The 19,902-nt window shown below is 41.3% G+C and overlaps 1 protein-coding gene across 6 annotated transcripts in view; it reads right to left on the bottom strand.

Moving 5' to 3' along the window:
- LOC139380172 (Krueppel-like factor 12) overlaps positions 1-19,902 on the bottom strand; it is a 172,526-nt gene that overhangs the window by 46,216 nt on the left and 106,408 nt on the right. For 5 of the 6 annotated variants that reach the window (XM_071122620.1, XM_071122622.1, XM_071122618.1 and 2 more), the window contains exon 4: positions 14,135-14,270. In XM_071122620.1, coding sequence (XP_070978721.1) covers positions 14,135-14,270 — 136 coding nt within the window. Of the gene's footprint in view, positions 1-2,317; positions 2,677-14,134; positions 14,271-19,902 lie in introns of those variants that run through there. The other variant, XM_071122625.1, reaches the window with a different exon arrangement.

Raw genomic sequence — 19,902 nt, 5'->3', positions numbered from 1 at the left:
GGAACCAGCCCTCTAGAACAAACTGTATAAAATGAGGGGTTAAGAATTAACTTCTTATGGTATAGGGGAAGCTTGCGTCCCAATGCAGCGTGGCAAATTCAAATAAATTAAATAAAATCAAACTTTCATTAAATCACACATGTAAGATACATGTAAGATACTCAAAAGGGGGTAGCATATTTCAACCCTGCAGGCGCTACACAAAACGTAGAAATAAAATATAAAACATGCCGTACCTTTGACGAGCTTCTTTTGTCATGTCCCATAAACATCACAATTGGTCCTTTTGTTTTAATTCCATCCATATGTATCCAAAATGTCCATTAATTTGGTGCATTTGATCCAGATAAAAACAGCTTCCAAATTGTGCAACGTCACTACAAAATATTTCAAAAGTTGCCTGTAAACTTCGCCAAAACATTTCAAACTACTTTTGTAATGCAACTTTAGGTATTTTTAAACGTTAATAATCAATCAAATTGAAGACGGGTCTATCTGTGTTCCATACAGGAACACAACAAACCAAGCTACTTTTCAAGTCTTGCGCAACTCTCAACAGTGTTACGCAGTTCCTAGATGGCCGTACTTCTTCATTGCACAAATGAATAACCTCAAACAAATTCCAAAGACTGGTAACATCCAGTGGAAGCGGTAGGAACTGAAAACAAGTTCCTAAGAAATATCGTTTTCCAATGAGAAATCACTGAACAGACATAGACCTCAAAACAAATTTCTGAACAGTTATTCCTCTGTGTTTTGCCTGCTACATAAGTTCTGTTATACTCACAGACATGATTCAAACCGTTTTAGAAACTTCAGAGTGTTTTCTATCCAAATCTACTACTATCTACAATTCCAATGGAATTGAGGAATACAGTGGGTATTTAGTCAGCCACCAATTGTGCAAGTTCTCCCACTTAAAAAGATGAGAGAGGCCTGTAATCATAGGTACACATCAACTATGACAGACAAAATTAGAAAATAAATCCAGAAAATCACATTGTAGGATTTTTTATGAATTTATTTGTAAATTATGGTGGAAAATAAGTATTTGGTCACCTACAAACAAGCAATATTTCTGGCTCTCACAGACCTGTAACTTCTTTAAGAGGCTCCTCTGTCCTCCACTCTTTACCTGTATTAATGGCACCTGTTTGAACTTGTTATCAGTATAAAAGACACCTGAAAATTACAGGCCTCTCATCTTTTAAGTGGGAGAACTTGCACAATTGGTGGCTGACTAAATATTTTTTTTGCCCCACTGTATACCACCACATCAATAAGTGCATCGACGATGTTGTCCCCACATGGACCGTACGTACATATCCAAACCAGAAGTCATGGATTACAGGCAACATCCGCATCGAGCTAAAGGCTAGAACTGCCACTTTCAAGGAGCGTGCCAACAACCCGGACACTTGTCAGAAATCCCGCTATGCCCTCAGACGAACCATCAAACAAGCAAAGCGTCAATACAGGATTAAGATTGAATCGTACAACACTAGCTCTGACGCACGTCGGATGTGGCATTGCTTTAAAACTATTACGGACTACAAAGGAAAACCCAGCCACGAGGTGCCCAGTGACGTGAGCTTACCAGACGAGCTAAATGTCCTTTATGCTCGCTTCGAGGCAAGCAACGCTAAAGCATGAATGAGAGCACCAGCTGTTCTGGATGACTGTGTGACAATGCTTTCGGTAGCCGATGTGAGCAAGACCTTTAACTTCTGATGGCTGGGGGGCAGTATTGAGTAGCTTGGATGAATAAGGTGCCCAGAGTAAACTGTCTGCTACTCAGGCCCAGAAGCTAAGATATGCATATTATTAGGATATTTATAGAAAACACTTTGAAGTTTCTAAAACTGTTTGAATGATGTCTGTGAGTATACCAGAACTCATATGAATCGTTCACGAACATTGGCAAATTCTAAAATTCGACCTTCCCTTGGTCATATTCTCGAGGGGCAGAAATCTCAGAGACCAATTGGTACACTCTGATTTACCACCCCAAGATATTCCTGAACAATATCTATTTGCACTCCTATTGGATGGAAATTACAAGTGTAATGGCTGTGCTCATTGCAATGGCACTTATAAATGAAGATCCTTCAAACACCCACAAACAGGGTGTCACGATTGTCGTATGGAGTAGACCAAAGCGCAGCGTGGTGTGAATCCATTATTTTACTGAATGACGAAAAACACAAAGAACACTTAAACAAAAACAACAAAACGAACGTGACGCTATGATAATGAGATAATAACTACACATAGACAATAACCCACAAAATACCCAAGATGAAAACAACCCCATAAATCTACAAAAAACCCTAGACAGTACAAACACCCCAGAATAAGACAAAAACACACATATCACCCATGTCACACCCTGACCTAACCAAAATAATAAAGAAAACAAAGAATACAAAGGTCAGGGCGTGGCACAGGGAAATCGATCCCAATCAAAGGTGTTATTACGTGCTCCACTAAAGCAGTTATTTTACTTATAACTTGTCCTTGTGGGTAAAACAAAGGGCGAATTAAAAGTATGTATCTCAGAGCATCGTAGCACCATTAGGTGCAAAAACTTGACTTACCCAGTTGCGGCCCACTTTTTGGAGGCAGGCCACTCGATTTCGTCTCTGAGTTATATTGGCATCGAACATGTCACCCTCCCTAGGAGAGGAGAGGGGGTGACCTTGATAATTTATTGTTAAAACGAGAGGCTGCCTGGTTCTTTAACTTAACTTCTCTAGGGTAGGGGGCAGCATTTGGAATTTTGGATGAAAAGCGTGCCCAAATTAAACTGCCTTCTACAGAAGATAGGGTATGCATATAATTAGTATATTTGATAGAAAACACTCTAAAGTTTCCAAAACTGTTAAAATAATGTCTGTGTGTATAACAGACTGATTTGGCAGGCAAAAAACTCTGCATTCAGGAAGTAGATTTTTTTGTGTGTAGTTTTCTATTCAATGCCATTACAGTATCCATTGACTTAGGACTCAAATTGCAGTTCCTATGCCTTCCACTACATGTTAACAGTCTTTAGAAATTGTTTCAGGCTTGTATTCTGAAACTGTAGTGGGATTAATAACAAGTCAAGTCATCTATAAATCTATGCTAGGTAAAACTCTGCCTTATCTCAGTTCACTGGTCACGATAACAACACCCACCCGTAGCACACGTTCCAGCAGGTTTATCTCACTTATCATCCCCATAGCCAACACCTCATTTGGCCGCCTTTCCTTCCAGTTCTCTGCTGCCAGTGACCGGAACGAATTGCAAACATCGCTGAAGTTGGAGACTTTTATTTTCCTCACCAACTTTTAACATCAACTATCTGAGCAGCTAACCAATCGCTGCAGTTGTATATAGCTCACCCAATCTACCTACCTTATCCCCATACTGTTTTTATTTTATTTACTTTTCTGCTCTTTTGCACACCAGTATCTCTACTTGCACATCATCATCTGCTCATTTATCACTCCAGTGTTAATCTGCTAAATTGTAATTATTCGCTCCTATGGCCTATTTATTGCCTACCTCCTCATGCCTTTTGCACACACTGTATATAGACTTTCTTTTTTTCTACTGTGTCATGGACTTGTTTATTGTGTTATTGGCTTGATTATTGTTTACTCCATGTGTAACTCTGTGTTGTTGTCTGTGTCACTGCTTTGCTTTATCTTGGCCAGGTCGCAGTTGCAAATGAGAAATTGTTCTCAACTAGCCTACCTGGTTAAATAAAGGTTGAATAAAAAATAAAATAAAAAAAGTTTGTCTTTAAACAGGTCAACATTCACAAAGCCGCAGGGCCAGATGGATTACCAGGACGTGTATTCAAAGCATGCGTGGACCAACTGGCAAGTGTCTTCACTGACATGTTCAACCTCTCCCTGACCGTGTCTGTAAAACCAACAGTGGCTTGCGAATTCACCCACCTTGGAATTTTCCTATTTTGTTGCCTTACAACCTGGAATTAAAATGGATTTTTATGGGGTTTGTATCATTTGATTTACACAACATGACTACCACTTTGAAAATGCAAAACATTTTTGATTGTGAAACAAACAAAAAATATACAAAAGAACTGAAAACTTAAGCGTGCGTAACTATTCACCCCCCCCCCCCCAAAGTCAATTCTTTGTAGAGACTCCTTTTGCAAGTCTCTTGGGGTATATCTCTATAAGCTTGGCACATCTAGCCACTGAGATTTTTGCCCATTCTTTGCCCATGCTCCAGCTAATTCAAGTTGGATGGGTTCCGCTGGTGTACAGCAATCTTTAAGTCATACCACAGATTCTCAATTGGAATGGGGTCTGGGCTTTGACTAGGCCATTCCAAGACATCTAAATGTTTCACCTTAAACCACTCAAGTGTTGCTTTAGCAGTATGCTTAGGGTCATTGTCCTGCTGGAAGGTGAATCTCCATCCCAGTCTCAAATTTGTGGAAGACTGAAACAGGTTTCCCTCAATAATTTTCCTGTATTTAGCTCCATCCATCATTTCTTCAATTCTGACCAGTTTCCCAGTCCCTGCCGATGAGAAACATTCCCACAGCATGATGCTGCCACTACCATGCTTCAATGTGGGGATGATGTTCTCGGGGTGAGGAGAGGTGTTGGGTTTGTGCAAGACATAGCGTTTTCCTTGATGGCCAAAAAGCTCAATTTTAGTCTCATCTGAGCAGAGTACATTCTTCCATATGTTTGGGGAGTCTCCCACATGCCGTTTTAGCGAACACCAAACATGTTTGCTTATTTTTTTCTTTAAGTCATGTCTTTTTTCTGGACACTCTTCCGTAAAGGCCAGCTCTTTGGAGTTAATGGCTTAAAGTGGTCCTATGGACAGATACTCCAATCTCCGCTGTGGAGCTTTGCAGTTCATTCAGGGTTATCTTTGGTCTCTTTTTTTGCTTCTCTGATTAATGTCCTCCTTGTCTGGTCTGTGAGTTTTGGTGGGCGGTCCTCTCTTGGCAGGTTTGTTGTGGTGCCATATTATTTCAGTTTTTTAATAATGATTTAATGGTGCTCAAGAACCCAACCCTGATCTGTATTTCTCCACAACTTTGTCCCTGACCTGTTTGAAGAGCTTGATGGTCTTCATGGTGCTGCTTGCTTGGTGGTGCCCCTTGCTTGGTGGTGTTACAGACTCTGGGGCCTTACAGAACAGGTGTACATATCAAAGGGGGTGAATACATATGCACACACCACTTTTCTGTTTTTTGTTTTTGTTTTTTTGAAAGTACTTTTTTAAATTTCACTTCACCAATTTAGACTATTTTGGGTGTGCCCATTACATGAAATCCAAATAAAAATCAACTTAAATTACAGGTTGTAATGAAACAAAATTGGAAAAACGCCAAGGGGGATGAATACTTTTGTAAGGCACTGTACATGGTTCATGCAGACCACCATAGTCCCTTTGCGCAAGGAAGTGAAGGTAACCTGCCGAAATTCTGCCCCATTGCACTCATGTCGGTGGCCATGAAGTGCTTTGAAAGGCTGGTCATGACTGACATCAACAGCATCCTCCCGGATAACCTAGACCCCCTTCAATTTGAATACCACCCCAACAGATCCACAGATGACCCAATCTCAATCGCACTCCACACTGCCATTTCCCACCTGGACAAACGGAACACCTATGTGAGAATACTGTTCACTGACTACAGCTCAGCGTTCAACACTATAGTGCCCACAAAGCTCATCAATAAGCTAAGGACCCTGGGACTAAAAACCTCCCTCTGCAACTGGATCCTGGACTTCCTGACGGGCTGCCCCCAGGTGGTAAGAGTTGGCAACAACACGTCTGCAACGCTGATCCTCAACACTGGGGCCCCTCAGGGGTGGGTACTTAGTCCCCTACTGTACTCCCTAGTCACCCACGACTGCGTGGCCAAACACGACTCCAACACCATCATTAAGTTTGCTGACGACACAACAGTGGTTGGCCTGATCACCGATAATGATGAGACAGCCTAAAGGGAGGAGGTCAGACAGTGTGGTTCCAGGACAACAACCTCTCCCTTAATGTAAGCCAGACAAAGGAAATTATTGTGGACTACAGGAAAAGGCGGTCCGAACAGGCCCCCATTAAAATTGACGGGGAGTGGAGTGGGACTAGAGTTTCAAGTTCCTTGGTGTCCACATCACCAACAAACTATCATGGTCCAAACACAGTCGTGAAAAGGGCATGACCACACCTTTTCCCCTCAGGAGACTGAAAAGATTTGGCATGGGTTCCCAGATTCTCAAAAAGTTCTACAGCTGCACCATCGAGACCATCCTGACCAGTTTCATCACCACCTGGTATGGCAACTGCTCGGCATCTGACCATAAGGCTCAACAGAGGGTAGTGCGAACGGCCCAGTACATCACCGGGGACAAGTTTCCTGCCAACCAGACATATAAATGGCAGTGTCAAAGGAAAGCCCAAAAACTCCAGTCACCCTAGTGATGTAGATCAAAGACTGTTTTATCTGCTACCGCACGGCAAGCGGTACTTGAGTGACAAGTCTAGGACCAAAACACTCCTTAACAGCTTCTGCCCCCAAGCCATAAGTCTGCTGAAAAATGTATTAAATGTTCATCGGACTATTTACATTGACATGGTAAGGTCTTCACTTGTTGCATTCGGCGCATGTGACAAATGCATTTTGATTTGATTTAACTTCAGATTGGTCTCTGATTAGTAGTTGTGGGTGAGTGTACATACAGATCTGGAACTAGCAAAAGCAGCTCTGCTCAATTATTGGCAATTATTTATTTATTTTCCATCCATTCACCATGAGATGGTTTATTCTGCATTCAACATTTATATTAGATGAGAGGTGAGCACCCATCAGATCCCCCTGCTGTCCTTCACCCCTCGGTGCTGAGGCCAGGAATAATTCCGCCAGCAGAAGTAGGAGTAATGTTTATCCCCATGCAACACTCTACTGATCGAGGTAGACTATGAAGCAACTGACTGACAGGCAGTCAGGCAGGCAGAGACACACTCACATTTGACTTGAACGTATATTGACAGCACTCTACTCACAGGTACCCTCCTCTCCCTTCCCATCCCATTCATCTCCCTTTCTCTACCCTAGGTAACAGGTGGTCTCGCGTCTCCTTCATAGGGGCCTCAGCTAGACCCCACTGAATAACCTCTTGGTCTAGCCAGGTGAATCAAGAGCTTCAAATTGGCCTCTCTTGGCTTTGGCTTCCAGGTGGGTTACAGTTACAATCCCCTTTTCTTCCATCCACCTCAATGATCTGCTATGGGTTTCACATTCTTATTGAGGTGCTGATATTACAAAATGAAATGTTATCACTACTATAGTGAATCATTATATTCCCTCAGGGGACAGTACCATAGACTATAAGGGGGTTGTTGCCTGATTAGATTAGTTATGTGGAATATATTATGTTCTATAATAGTTTACAGTGCTTCAAAGTATTCAGACCCCTTGACATTTTATTACGTTACAGCCTTATTCTCAAATGGATTAAATACAAAAAAAATCCTCGGCAATCTACACAGTACCCCACAATGACAAAGCAAAAACTTTTTTTTTTTGCAAAAACTATTAAAGAAAAAAAACTAAAATAACTTATTTACATAACTATTCAGACCCTTTGTATGAGACTCGAAATTGAGGTCAGGTGCATCCTGTTTCCGTTGATCATCCTTGAGATGTTTCTACAACTTAATTGGAGTCCACCTGTGGTAAATTCAATTGATCGGACATGATTTGGAAAGGCACACACGTGTCTGTTTAAGGTCCCACAGTTGACAGTGCATGTCAGAGCAAAAACCAATCCATGAGGTCGAATCAGCTCCGAGACAGGATTGTGTCGAGGTACAGATCTGGGGAAGGGTACGCAAAAAGTTCTGCAGCATTGAAGGTCCCCAGGAACACAGTGGCCTTCCTCATTCTTAAATGGAAGAAGTTTGGAACCACCAAGGCACTTCCTAGAACTGGCTGCCTGGTCAAACTGAGCAATCGGGGGAGAAGGGCCTTGGTCAGGGAGGTTACCAAGAATCTGATGGTCACTCTGACAGAGCTCTAGAGTTCCTCTGTGGAGATGGGAGAACCTTCCAGAAGGACAACCATCTCTGCAGCACTCCACCAATCAGGCCTTTATGGAAGAGTGGCCAGACGGAAACCACTCCTCAGTAAAAGGCACCTGACAGACCGCTTGGAGTTTGCCAAAAGGCACATAAAGGTTCTCAGAATATGAGAAACAATATTTTCTCATCTGATGTAACCAAGATTGAACTATTTAGCCTGAATGCCAAGTGTCACATCTGGAGGAAACCATGTCCAATCAATTGAAATGACCACATATGGAATCCAATCAAGTTGTAGAAACAAGGATAATTAATGCAAACGGGATATAGCTGAGCTCAATTTCGAGTCTCATAGCAAAAGGTCTGAATACTTATGTACATATAAATTTGCACAAATTTAAAAAATCAGTTTTCGCTTTGTCATTATGGGGTATTGTGTGTAGTTTGAGGAGCAAACATTTTCTTTTATCCATTTTAGAAGAAGGCTGTAACGAAACAAAATGTGGAAAATGTCAAGGGGTCTGAATACATTCCGAATGCACTGTATGTATCCAAAAGTGTCTGGTATGTTCATTTATTATCCAGATCAGGGGTAAAATATCCCTGGGCTGTCCATATTTGAAGTCTGTAACTAAATCTAGCCAATCGGAGGGATTGAGTTATTTGCCAGAAGGGCAAGGTCCTGAATCGAACCCACGTAGGCCTTTAATTACACAGTAGGCCTATATTTACGCACCTGGACCACCACTACATTTTGACAGTTAATTCGTAACCTTTGGATACACTAGACACTTTTATGTCGTAGCCTAGTGGAGACCAATAGCTATCTTATGTTATTAAGCTATATAAAAAACGGTTGTTGATGTGTATGGCTGCATTTCAGATACATTTTAATGTTGCAGTAATGGGAGCTAGGCCTAGCGTTTTGAGCGAGTGACAGAGAATATGATTTTGATAGCAAGCTCTGATCCCTATGACTCGGTTGCCCCTGCATGGAGAGAAAGAATACTTCTCAAATTCTCAGTGACAAAAGAGTGATCAAGTTAAGATCCGACATCTGTAGCTATGGAAACACAATTTTCCTAGTAAAACATCAGGGTATATACCCCAGTGTAACACTGGTGTCACAGTTGAAAAGCAGCACAAATGCAGAGTACTGTATGCCTGTGTCCAAAATGGCACACTATTCCCTATGTCGTACTATGTTTGGGAAATGAGTCATTTTGGAAGAGGGAAACCTGTCTATTTACTGAGGGAACATCATTAGTGGGGGTTTAACACAGGAACACAGTCCTGGAACAGTTTCCTAACAGTTAGTCTAAATAACAGTGTGTGTGTGTGTGGCACACATTGACCGTTTGTGTTTCCTACTAGTTAAACCTAATTACAGTGCAACACCTGCAATATTATGAGTCTGGCCAGTTTGACGGGTAACAGTACAGAGTCTGGGCAGGGACATATGACTGTAGTTCTGTGTCTGGAACTTTATGGGTTTAGGTTAGGAGAGCAGACAATGAGTCCCTGGTTCTGATCATCCGAATGGGCTTCAATGGCAACCAGCTCTCACAGACTCACATCAAAATTAAATGTTCATCCATGTTTCTGAAACGTCACATTTATGTTGTTCCAAAAGTCACATTTCGAAGTGTTTAAGGTTACGTTTAGGCTTTGACACCGAAATATTAAGGTTAGGTATTAAATCAGAATGGTTAAAGTAACGTTTAAGGTTTGGGATAGGCTTAAAACACACTATACGGGCCTCCCGGGTGGCGCAGTGGTTAAGGGCGCTGTACTGCAGCGCCAGCTGTGCCACCAGAGACTCTGGGTTTGCGCCCAGGCTCTGTCGTAACTGGCCGCCGGGGAGGTCCGTGGGGCGATGCACAATTGGCCTAGCGTTGTCCTGGGTTAGGGAGGGGTTGGCCGGTAGGGATATCCTTGTCTCATCGCGCACCAGCGACTCCTGAGGCGGGCCGGGCGCAGTGCGTGCTAACCAAGCCAGGTGAACAGTGTTTCCACCGACACATTGGTGCGGCTGGCTTCCGGGTTGGATGCGCGCTGTGTTAAGAAGCAGTGCTGCTTGGTTGTGTTGTGTATCGGAGGACGCATGACTTTCAAACCTTTGTCTCTCCCGAGCCCGTACGGGAGTTGTAGCGATGAGACAAGATAGTAGTTACTAAACAATTGGATACCATGAAAATGGGAAAAAAATAACACAAAAAAACACACTATACATACAGTGGTTGCTCCTCAAAGTTTTGTGATTATGCTGCGGGACTTTGTGGTTTAGTACAATACCCTGAGTCACTACTTCATTGCTCCAGACCAGCGCAAGGGGGAGTTAGAGCACTGATTATGCTTTTGGGTCCCAAGGCGCTACTGTGTGTCTGTAGTACTGTAGCCTCCTCCCGACCGGTCACGCTGAGCAGCGCCTTAGTGGCGCAGCAAGCTGAGTTGCTACAGATGCTAGTTTAATATCCGTGCTGGCCTCAACTGGGACATCCATGAGATGACTGTAGGTTTTTGGTTTCTCTCCTCTAAAAACTGAAATAAATCATTCTAAATTCTAAATAACAAATTGGACCCCCACCATGTCCCACTGGGTAGCACAGAGCAACACTTTAAGGGGCATTGCACTAATAATGGCGCTGACTAGGGATACATTTCCTCTGTTCTTAGTGCCAGTCTGCACGTTCAAACGAAAACAATGTAACTAATAATAGATATTAATTCGGAGGGCAGATATTATTAAAGCATTAGACTAAAGGCGTCACTCCAAAGTTATACTTAAATCCAAACTGGATTTGACGAAAAATGAAAAGCACACATTTATAAATCCCAAACTCTAAAAGTAATTGGAAAGGTAGATACAAATTATTTGTGACATTGTGGTTACAATATAGAATGTAAACAAGACGTATACAAGATGCTATGTTTTTATTTATGCCACGACTGGTGGTATTTTGAAAGCAGGTTTTCAAACACTTGTTGCTCGATTTAGCATGACTCTTTATGTCCCGGGTACTGGACAGTACTCCTCACCCCGCCCCAAACTCCACCCTTAACAGTTACCATTCAAAAACGAGCTGTTCATCAGAAAAACATGACATTGCGAGCAAAGAAAACAGACGAAATGGACATCGTTTTCATCAAGCCAGCTTCCTTCTATGGTGCTCCCTGTTCCAGGGTTAGGACCATAAACACAAGAGGACTTGAAAATGAGCCGGAGCTGAGAGGATCACCAAAACTAAAGGTATTTTGGTTTAAGTTCATTTTCTTAAAAAAATAAATGTATATAGCCTATCAATATGTAGCCATACCGTGTAATAAATTCGATAATTAAATAAAGGTTGAATAAATATATATATATATTGTGTACTAAATACGTGAACATGTTTTTGCAGAGCATACAACCATGCCAACAACCACCTGTGGAGATCAGTGGACAAAGAGCTGCACAACGGATGGTTGCCAAGAAAGCGATTAGTTTTGCTAGATTCTTAAAATGTGTATGCAGCATGTGTGTGTTGGAGTCACTTTTAATTCTTCATTGATCTACCATTTCTATCATAGGCCACTGTAATCGATGGGGGCTCAAGGCGGTACCATTCTGCTAATCTGATGAAGGTGCAAATGGATCAGATTCAAACTTTGAAGATGGAGATCGAGTCCTTGAAGGAAGACCAGCAGAAAGAGAAACTTTATCTGAGAGCAGAGATACGGGTGACAGCTGATGCATTGGTCCTGAGCCAGGCGGCATTGGCGGAGAGTCAGGCGGAGAATGACGCGTTGAAGAGGGCGAGGAACGAGATGTAGTCACAATCCATGCCAGGCACACCTGTAAGCTCTGGAACTCCACCTCCGACAGGCGGAGTCAACATACCTGGGGAAGTCCAGACATTTATGCTGTTCTGCTACAGCCTAATAAATAAATGCAGGTGGCTTATATCTTCAAAATGCTTTATTATCCAAATGCAAAAGTGTGTACTGTATTTATTTGTCATGCTTTCATTAATAAAATAACGATAAAAATACTCTTTCAAAATGCTGATGTTTATTTAGTTATGGATCCACAACGAATTACTATGGGATTAAATATCACTGAATTACAGAAATATTAGAACAAAGTTGTCTAATGAAGGTAAACAAATTGATGCTTACTGGAAAATACTCTCTCAAACACACACGATCACGTTGTACAGCGCCATTATGGATATTAGCAGGTAGCTGGACAATAGACTTGCCTAGAAGGAGGGTAGGGGGAGAATTCTATCGTCAAATGTATTTCTTAGTTAGGTTGGCTGTATCACAACCGGCTGTGATTGGTTGCAGTTTCAGTTTAATCCACCAGAAAAGACTAAACAAATAATACAACAAAAAGTATTGTTGACCATGATTGGGAGTCCCATAGGGTGGCGCACAATTCATCCAGCATTTCTCTCCCTCTAAAAACAGAAATAAATGTTTTGGCCTTTACAAATATTATTTTGGCCTTTATTCAGATTACAATCGCTCACTTTAATTTTTTTTAAAATTAAATAACCTCCAAAATATCATTATATATTATCAAGTTGATGGCATAGTCATATAGTCAGCCCCTGCATAAAGCGGAGTGACTCACTCATTCATGGCTTTGGATCAAAATAAATAAGTACCAATAATCTTTCTGATAGTCTTAAATAAATCAATGTTTTGGTTATCCTGACCTGGACACCATGTGCAGTATTATAATAGCCCATTACAGGCTATTAGCAGGACAATATACCTTTACCAACACCTCTCTGTATTTTAATACTTTGTGGATGAGGCATCCTGAGTGGCGCAGCTGTCTATGACACTGCAGTGCAAAATGCGTTGCTACAGATGCAGGTTGTCACCGGGAGACACGAGGTGGCTTTTGGTTTTAATTTTAAGCAATATTTTATATTTAACTATTATATAACTATTTTAGCACTGTTTCACGCTGCTCTGAGAAAAGCAAGGGCCTTGATAAATCAATGAGATTTTATTTTCACTGAATATGCATTTGGGTATCGGTTAGACTACAATTACGGTGTAGAACTGTTATGCTCTTAGTGTAACCTTTATTTATCTAGGCAAGTCAGTTAATAACAAATTCTTATTTACAAGGACAGCCTACTCCTTCCTGCCTGTCGGGGAATTGAACCCCAATCTCCCACGTGCCTGCACGACACAGGAATTCTTTATCTAAATAGCCCAGTACTGTGGCCTACTCCCGACCGTCACATTGTACAGTACCATATTTTCTGTTCCATCCTAATGGAAACCAGTCCCATTTACTATGTTCTTACAAAAAAAGGTTTTAAATTATCTCGTACAGCCACTATGGAAGGCTATCAAATGCTTCTCAAAGATGCCCTCTGGTGGTCAAACTAGCACTAACTAGCATTAATGGAAACAGTGGTTGACAATAAAATATTGTGTCAGAATTCTGCGGCACTATGCAAGTTGTGCTGCAACACTCTATAACTTTTAAAGGACGATCCACTGTACACATGGACTAGATATGTGGTAGTAGAGTAGGGGCTTGAGGGCACACACTTAATTTGTTGTGAAATCTGCTGTGAATGTACTGTTTTTAAAATGGCCTTAATTTCGCTGAAGAGTAGCTGCTTCTACCTTTCTATCACTGGATTTGAACATGCAACCTTTGGCACCAGAGGCATATGCCCATCCACCATCCCTGACCACAACAGCCTATCAAATTCAAAACCTGCTTGAAGGAACAGCGCTCACTGTTGCCCCCTAGTGGCTGGTTTCCACGTCAACTCCCAATATCCTCAGACATGGATGGATGTTGAGTACTGACTTATATCATGGGTGACCTGGCTGTGTTAAAGTGTGAGTGCTGGGTCTTGAAGTGTCTATGTTTAGGGGGGAGGGAGAGCAGACTGAAACACTGGTTCTGATTATCAGACTACACTAGGATGGATGGGGAAGCCCTGACTCATCTTATTATACACAGATGGACTAGACACATGGGGAGGGTGATAAAGGCTATACAGAGGGACATAAAATACACAAACACACACACACAGAACACTCTGGTACTTACTTCTGCACGGCCCGTGCTATAGACAGAGCAGTAGATCCGGTCTCGTTAACGCTGTCCAGTGTGACATTGGGCAGGTCGTCATCTTCACTGTCACTCTTGATATGCCGTGGCAACAAGCCGTTGTGGTCAGTGCGGGCTGCCATGGAAACAGACAGAGAAGAGTAAGTCCCACATGTTCTATTCTATACTGTAGCATGTGATACTGTCAAGAGGTTACATGAGTTAGACATACAGATATACTATCTTTATTCGATCACTCTGTTGTAGAAGATACTTTTCCTGCTAAGCAGGAAATGCAAATTGTAGCGTAAAAGACTTGTAGCGTAAAATTGTAGTGTAAAAGACTTGTAAAAGACAAATTGTAGCGTGTCAGACTTGATTACTGTAGGGGCTGAAATTATTGCCAAGATTCACAAAAAATACTGTATAAATTAAAATAAATACTTATACTGAGCTATATTGTATGCAAAAAAAAGTGGGAAATTATATTATTTTATACTAACATACTGTACACTGAGTGGACAATACATTAGAAACACCTGCTCTTTCCATGACACACTGACCAAGTGAAACCAGGTGATCCCTTTAATCCACTTCAATCAGTGTAGATGAAGGGGAGGAGACATGTTAAAGAAGGATTTTTAAACCTTGAGACAATTGAGACATGGATTGTGTACGTGTGCCATTCAGAGGGTGAATGGGTAAGACAAAAGATTGAAGTGCCTTTGAACAGGCATCCCAGTTTGAGTGTGTTAAAACTGCAACACAGCTGGGGTTTTTTTACATTCAACATTTTCCTTTGTGTATCAAGCATGGTGCAACACCCAAATGATATCCAGCCAACTTGACACAACTGTGGGAAGCTTTGGAGTCAACATGGGCCAGCATCCCTGTGTAAAGCTTTTGACACCCTGTAGAGTCCATACCATGAAGAATTGAGGCTTTCCTGAGGGCAAAAGGGGATGTTCCTAATGTTTTGTACACACTGTTTTCAATATCTTTCAATTCCTCACCTTTCGAGGGTAATGGCACTGAGCCTTTTTTCCCAAAAATGATGAGAATGGAGAATAGATTGGGAGGGATCATAGAACGCATACTGACTGGCCTCTCAGTTCAAACCATAGGTTTTCAAAGGGGATCAGAGACTGAGCTGGTCATTGCAAAATGTTGATTTTGTGGTCAGTTAACCATTTCTTTGTGGATTTTGATGCTTGGTGTTTTTGTCTTGACAGAAAATCCACTTGCGGCCAAGTTTCAGCCTCCTGGCAGAGGCAACCAGGTTTTGGATAAAATGTCCTGGTACTAGGTTCATCATGCCTTAACCTTAACAAGGGCCCCAGGACCAGTGGAAGCAAAATAGCAACAAAAAAATAAATATTTTCTGCTTCATTATTTTGATGCCAAATCCACTACTGGTATGCGTGGCCAAAGAGATCTATTTTCATTTCATCTGATGATAGGACCGGTTCCATTCCAAGTGCCAATGACGTCAGGCATTTACATCTGGTGGACGGCATGAAAATATAGCTATTTTGTCACACACACCAATATAGTTCAGTTTTTGTATTTTATACAGTCTTGCTTGCTCATCTTTATCAAGGGTGCCAATCATTTCAGACCCCACTGTATACTAAGATTTTTTTTATCAACTCCTACAAAAATGTATATTATTTATAATTCACATTTGCTGTTGCTGCATGATTAGTTTTCCCGAGAGAGAAACTAGTCAATTTAAGATAGAATATATGTGTGATGTTTGCCCTGCCATTAGACACAAACACAGAAGACAAAGACAGAAGTCCCACATTACATTATACTTTATACTCTACCATATACAGACACAGATAAGCCGATACACTTTACAAGCCAAAGAGTTTAATCTTTCAACAACCACTCCTTAAAATACAGGCTGTTTTAATCATATGTCATACAGTATGAATAACAGTCCAACATACAGTATCAGACAATGTTTTTTACTTTTCTGTAGAATAAGGTGCTCTTACTGTACATGGTTTCCAGTTACTGGGGATGTTGTCAATACTTTTTAAATGTCCCTCTATGTGGCTGTTTTGGGGTTATTCAAATGACCTGTCTGACACCGATGTCTGTCTCATTCCTAGTCGTATTGCTCTGACATACTTTCATTGAATTTCATTCATACTCTTATACAAAACATTCAATTTAATTCACTGAATTTCACTCAAAGAAGAGCTTGATGAAGGCCACTTCACTCATAGAAAACCAAATTAATGTTTTTTAAGAATTTGAATGATGTAGCTCTATTTTCTCTCCTCTGCATTTAGAGCAATCAAAGCCCCAGCCCTCTTGCCCTCCACCCTTTCTGCAGACCAAAATAGATAGTGAAAACACCCAGTACATCCTGTATGGTAGACTGTCTGAACTGTGCGAGCGTGCGAGCGTGCATGCGTGCGTGTGTGTTTGGCACCACAGGGAGGGACAATGCTCATGCCATGCTACAGGCTGTTAGTCTGACGACTCACACACAATTATTTCGCTGCTCTGTCGTTCGCTACATTCTTTAGTATGACACTGCCATCACTTAAGTTGTTTGTGGCGACAAGGGTTGTTGTACTTAACATTGTCATCAGTGTTTGGATCGTCTCTAACCGAAGCAAATTATGCATTTTCAAACCATCTCTTTATCCACGTATGTTCTGGCTCTAGCCCAACCCATTGGTTTCTGGACAAATCAGACGGTCCTGAATGTGTTCGTATTCGGGGAGCGTCGGGGAGGTACTCCAGACTCATTGTGAAGCAATTGGCAGGAGCAAGGAGTATGGGTAGCCAGGCTAACAGGCTGTCCTGCCCTCAAATCAGTTGTCTGGTATGATTGACAGCTCCGGACAGGAAGTGCCTGCAGGGTCTACACTGAGGATGGGCCCACCCCAGAGACACCCCAACATGTGCAGACACGAACAGGCACTAATACACATATGCACACACACACAATTTATTAGCCACTATAGCCCCCGCCTTGTAGATAAGAAGCTGGGTGGTGCGGTGTATTTGGGCGTTATTGTTGTCTTTGAGCAGTGGGTGGGGGATGTTGTGATAGTGATAGCCCGGCAAGTGTGTTTGTGTGTCTACATTCCCACAGTCCATGTGAGATTTTAAACAATTTGTTCAAAAGCACATCTCTCCTACAGCAGACTAATGTTCAGACATTCTTTTATAAAAAAATATGTTATGAAAGGTTGTGAAATATTATTTGACAATAAATTCTGTAAAACACATTCAGGCATTTGCCTTTCATGTATAGAGGTATGAAATGATATGTTAAGAAAGACCACTCTGCTCACTGTGTAATTCTGTGGTGGGTAACAAGGACCGCAGTGTGTATATGGTGTTCATTATAGACCACTGTTAGTTGTTTCAGAGCTGGGCAAGAACAAAAGCCTGCACTCCCCGCAATAGGCATGCAGTTGCCCATCCCTGACCATCCACAGCTTCATTCTCCTCAGTTGTCAATTCTACATGTGTGAATTCTCTTTTCATTAACCAGGCCAAATGTGACCCTTGACCTGGGAGCAATGCTCTATTATTGCTAATGTTCCCTCCACAACCTCTCCAATGGGCGACTCTTTGGATATCTGACCCGGGCCTTCAGCCATTCTCTAGCTAAGCGTTCTCCTGCTCTCCGAGTACTGCCAGGACAGAGGCAGAGCAATGCAATGAACAAACTCTCACCAATACAACAGAATATCGCTACGAAATGTGTGACATTACATGGTACAGTACATGGTAAAATACACAATACACATTTGAGTTTGGTTTCAATTCCATTTCAATAGTCACTTAATAGTCACTTCAATAGTCACTTAATAGTCACTTAATAGTCACTTCAATAGTCACTTAATAGTCACTTCAATAGTCACTTAATTCAGAATCTTAGTGGAAAATTGTAATTGTAATCGGAATTTCAGATTACTTGATAAATTGACTGAATTGAAATAGAATGCAATCTGAATGCATTCTGTACCAATCCTGGTATTTGTATTTATTATGGATCCCCATGGCAGCAGCTACTCTTCCTGGGGTCCAGCCAAATTAAGGCAGTTATACAAATCTTTTTACAATACATTCACAACAGATTTCACAACACATTAAATGTGTGCCCTCAGGCCCCTACTCTACTACCACATATCTACAATACAAAATCCATGTGTGTATAGTGCTTATGTTATCGTGTGTGTGTGTGTGTGTGTGTGTGTGTGTATACATGTGTCTGTGACTATGTTTGTGATGCTTCACGTCCCCGCTGTTCCATAAGCTGCATTTTTTCTGTTTTGTTTTAATCAAATGGTACTTATTGCGTCAGTTTCTTGATGTGGAATAGAGTTCCATGTAGTCATGGCTCTATGTAGTACTGTGGAATAGAGTTCCATGTAGTCATGGCTCTATGTAGTACTGTGTGCCTCCCATAGTCTGTTCTGGACTTGGGGTCTGTGAAGAGACCTCTGGTGTCATGTCTTGTGGGGTATGGATGGGTGTCTGAGCTGTGCCAGTAGTTCAAACAGACAGCTTGGTGCATTCAACATGCCAATACCTCTCATAAATAAAATGAGTGATAAAGTCAATCTCTCCTCCACTTTGAGCCAAAATAGATTGAAATGCATATTATTAATATTAGCTCTCTGTGTACATCCAAGGGCCAGCAGTGCTGCCCTGTTCTGAGCCGATTGTAATTTTCCCTAGTCCCTCTTAGTGGCACCTGACCACACTACTGAACAGTAGGGCCTTTAGGACATGCCTTTTTGATAGTGTTGTTAAGAAGGCAGAGCAGCGCTTTAATATGGACAGACTTCTCCCCATCTTAGCTACTGTTGTATCAATATGTATTGACCATGACAGTTTACAATCCAGGGTTACTCCAAGCAGTTTAGTCACCTCAACTTGCTCAATTTCCACATTATTCATTACAAGATGAAGTTGAGGTTTAGGGTTTAGTGAATAAATGGTCCCAAAAAATGTAATTGAGATTTAGGGCAGTGGTGTAAAGTACTTAAGTAAAAATGCTTGAAAGTACTCCTTTAGTATTTTGGGGGGATATCTGTACTTTACTTTACTACTTATATTTTTGACAACTTTTACTTTTACTTCAATACATTCCTAAAGAAAGTGGTGTACTTTTTACTCCATACATTTTCCCTGACACCCAAAAGTACTCCTTACATTTTGAATGCTAAGCAAGACAGTAGAATGGTCTAAATCACACACTTATTAACAAAACATCCCTGGTGATTCCTGCTGCGTCTGATCTGGTGGACTCATGCTAAACACATGCTTCTGGTATAAATTATGTCTGAGTGTTGGAGCGTGCCCCTGGCTATCCGTAAATTTAAAAAACAAGAAAATGGTGCCATCTGGTTTGCTTAATATAAGGAATTTGTAATGATTTATACTTTTACTTTTGGTACTTAAGAATATTTTAGCAATTAAATTACTTTTGATACTTAAGTATATTTAAAACCAAATACTTTTACACAAGTAGAATCTCACTTTTACTTGAGTCATTTTATACTATACTATACTACTTTACTTTTACTCAAGTATGACAATTGTACTACACCACTGTTTTAGGAATGTAACGGTTTTCTTGGTGAGAAGGAGAGTCGGACCAAAATGCAGCGTGTAGATTGCGATCCATGTTTATTCAACAAACGAAACACGAATCTAAATACAAACACTACAAAACAATAAACGTAACGAAAACCGAAACAGCCTATACTAGTGAAACTAACACAGAC

This window comes from Oncorhynchus clarkii, chromosome 22, assembly GCF_045791955.1.
Source record: "Oncorhynchus clarkii lewisi isolate Uvic-CL-2024 chromosome 22, UVic_Ocla_1.0, whole genome shotgun sequence".
NCBI classification, from domain to species: Eukaryota; Metazoa; Chordata; class Actinopteri; order Salmoniformes; family Salmonidae; genus Oncorhynchus; species Oncorhynchus clarkii.
Note: the sequence above shows the minus strand (reverse complement) of the source record. Positions and strands in the feature narration are given on the sequence as shown.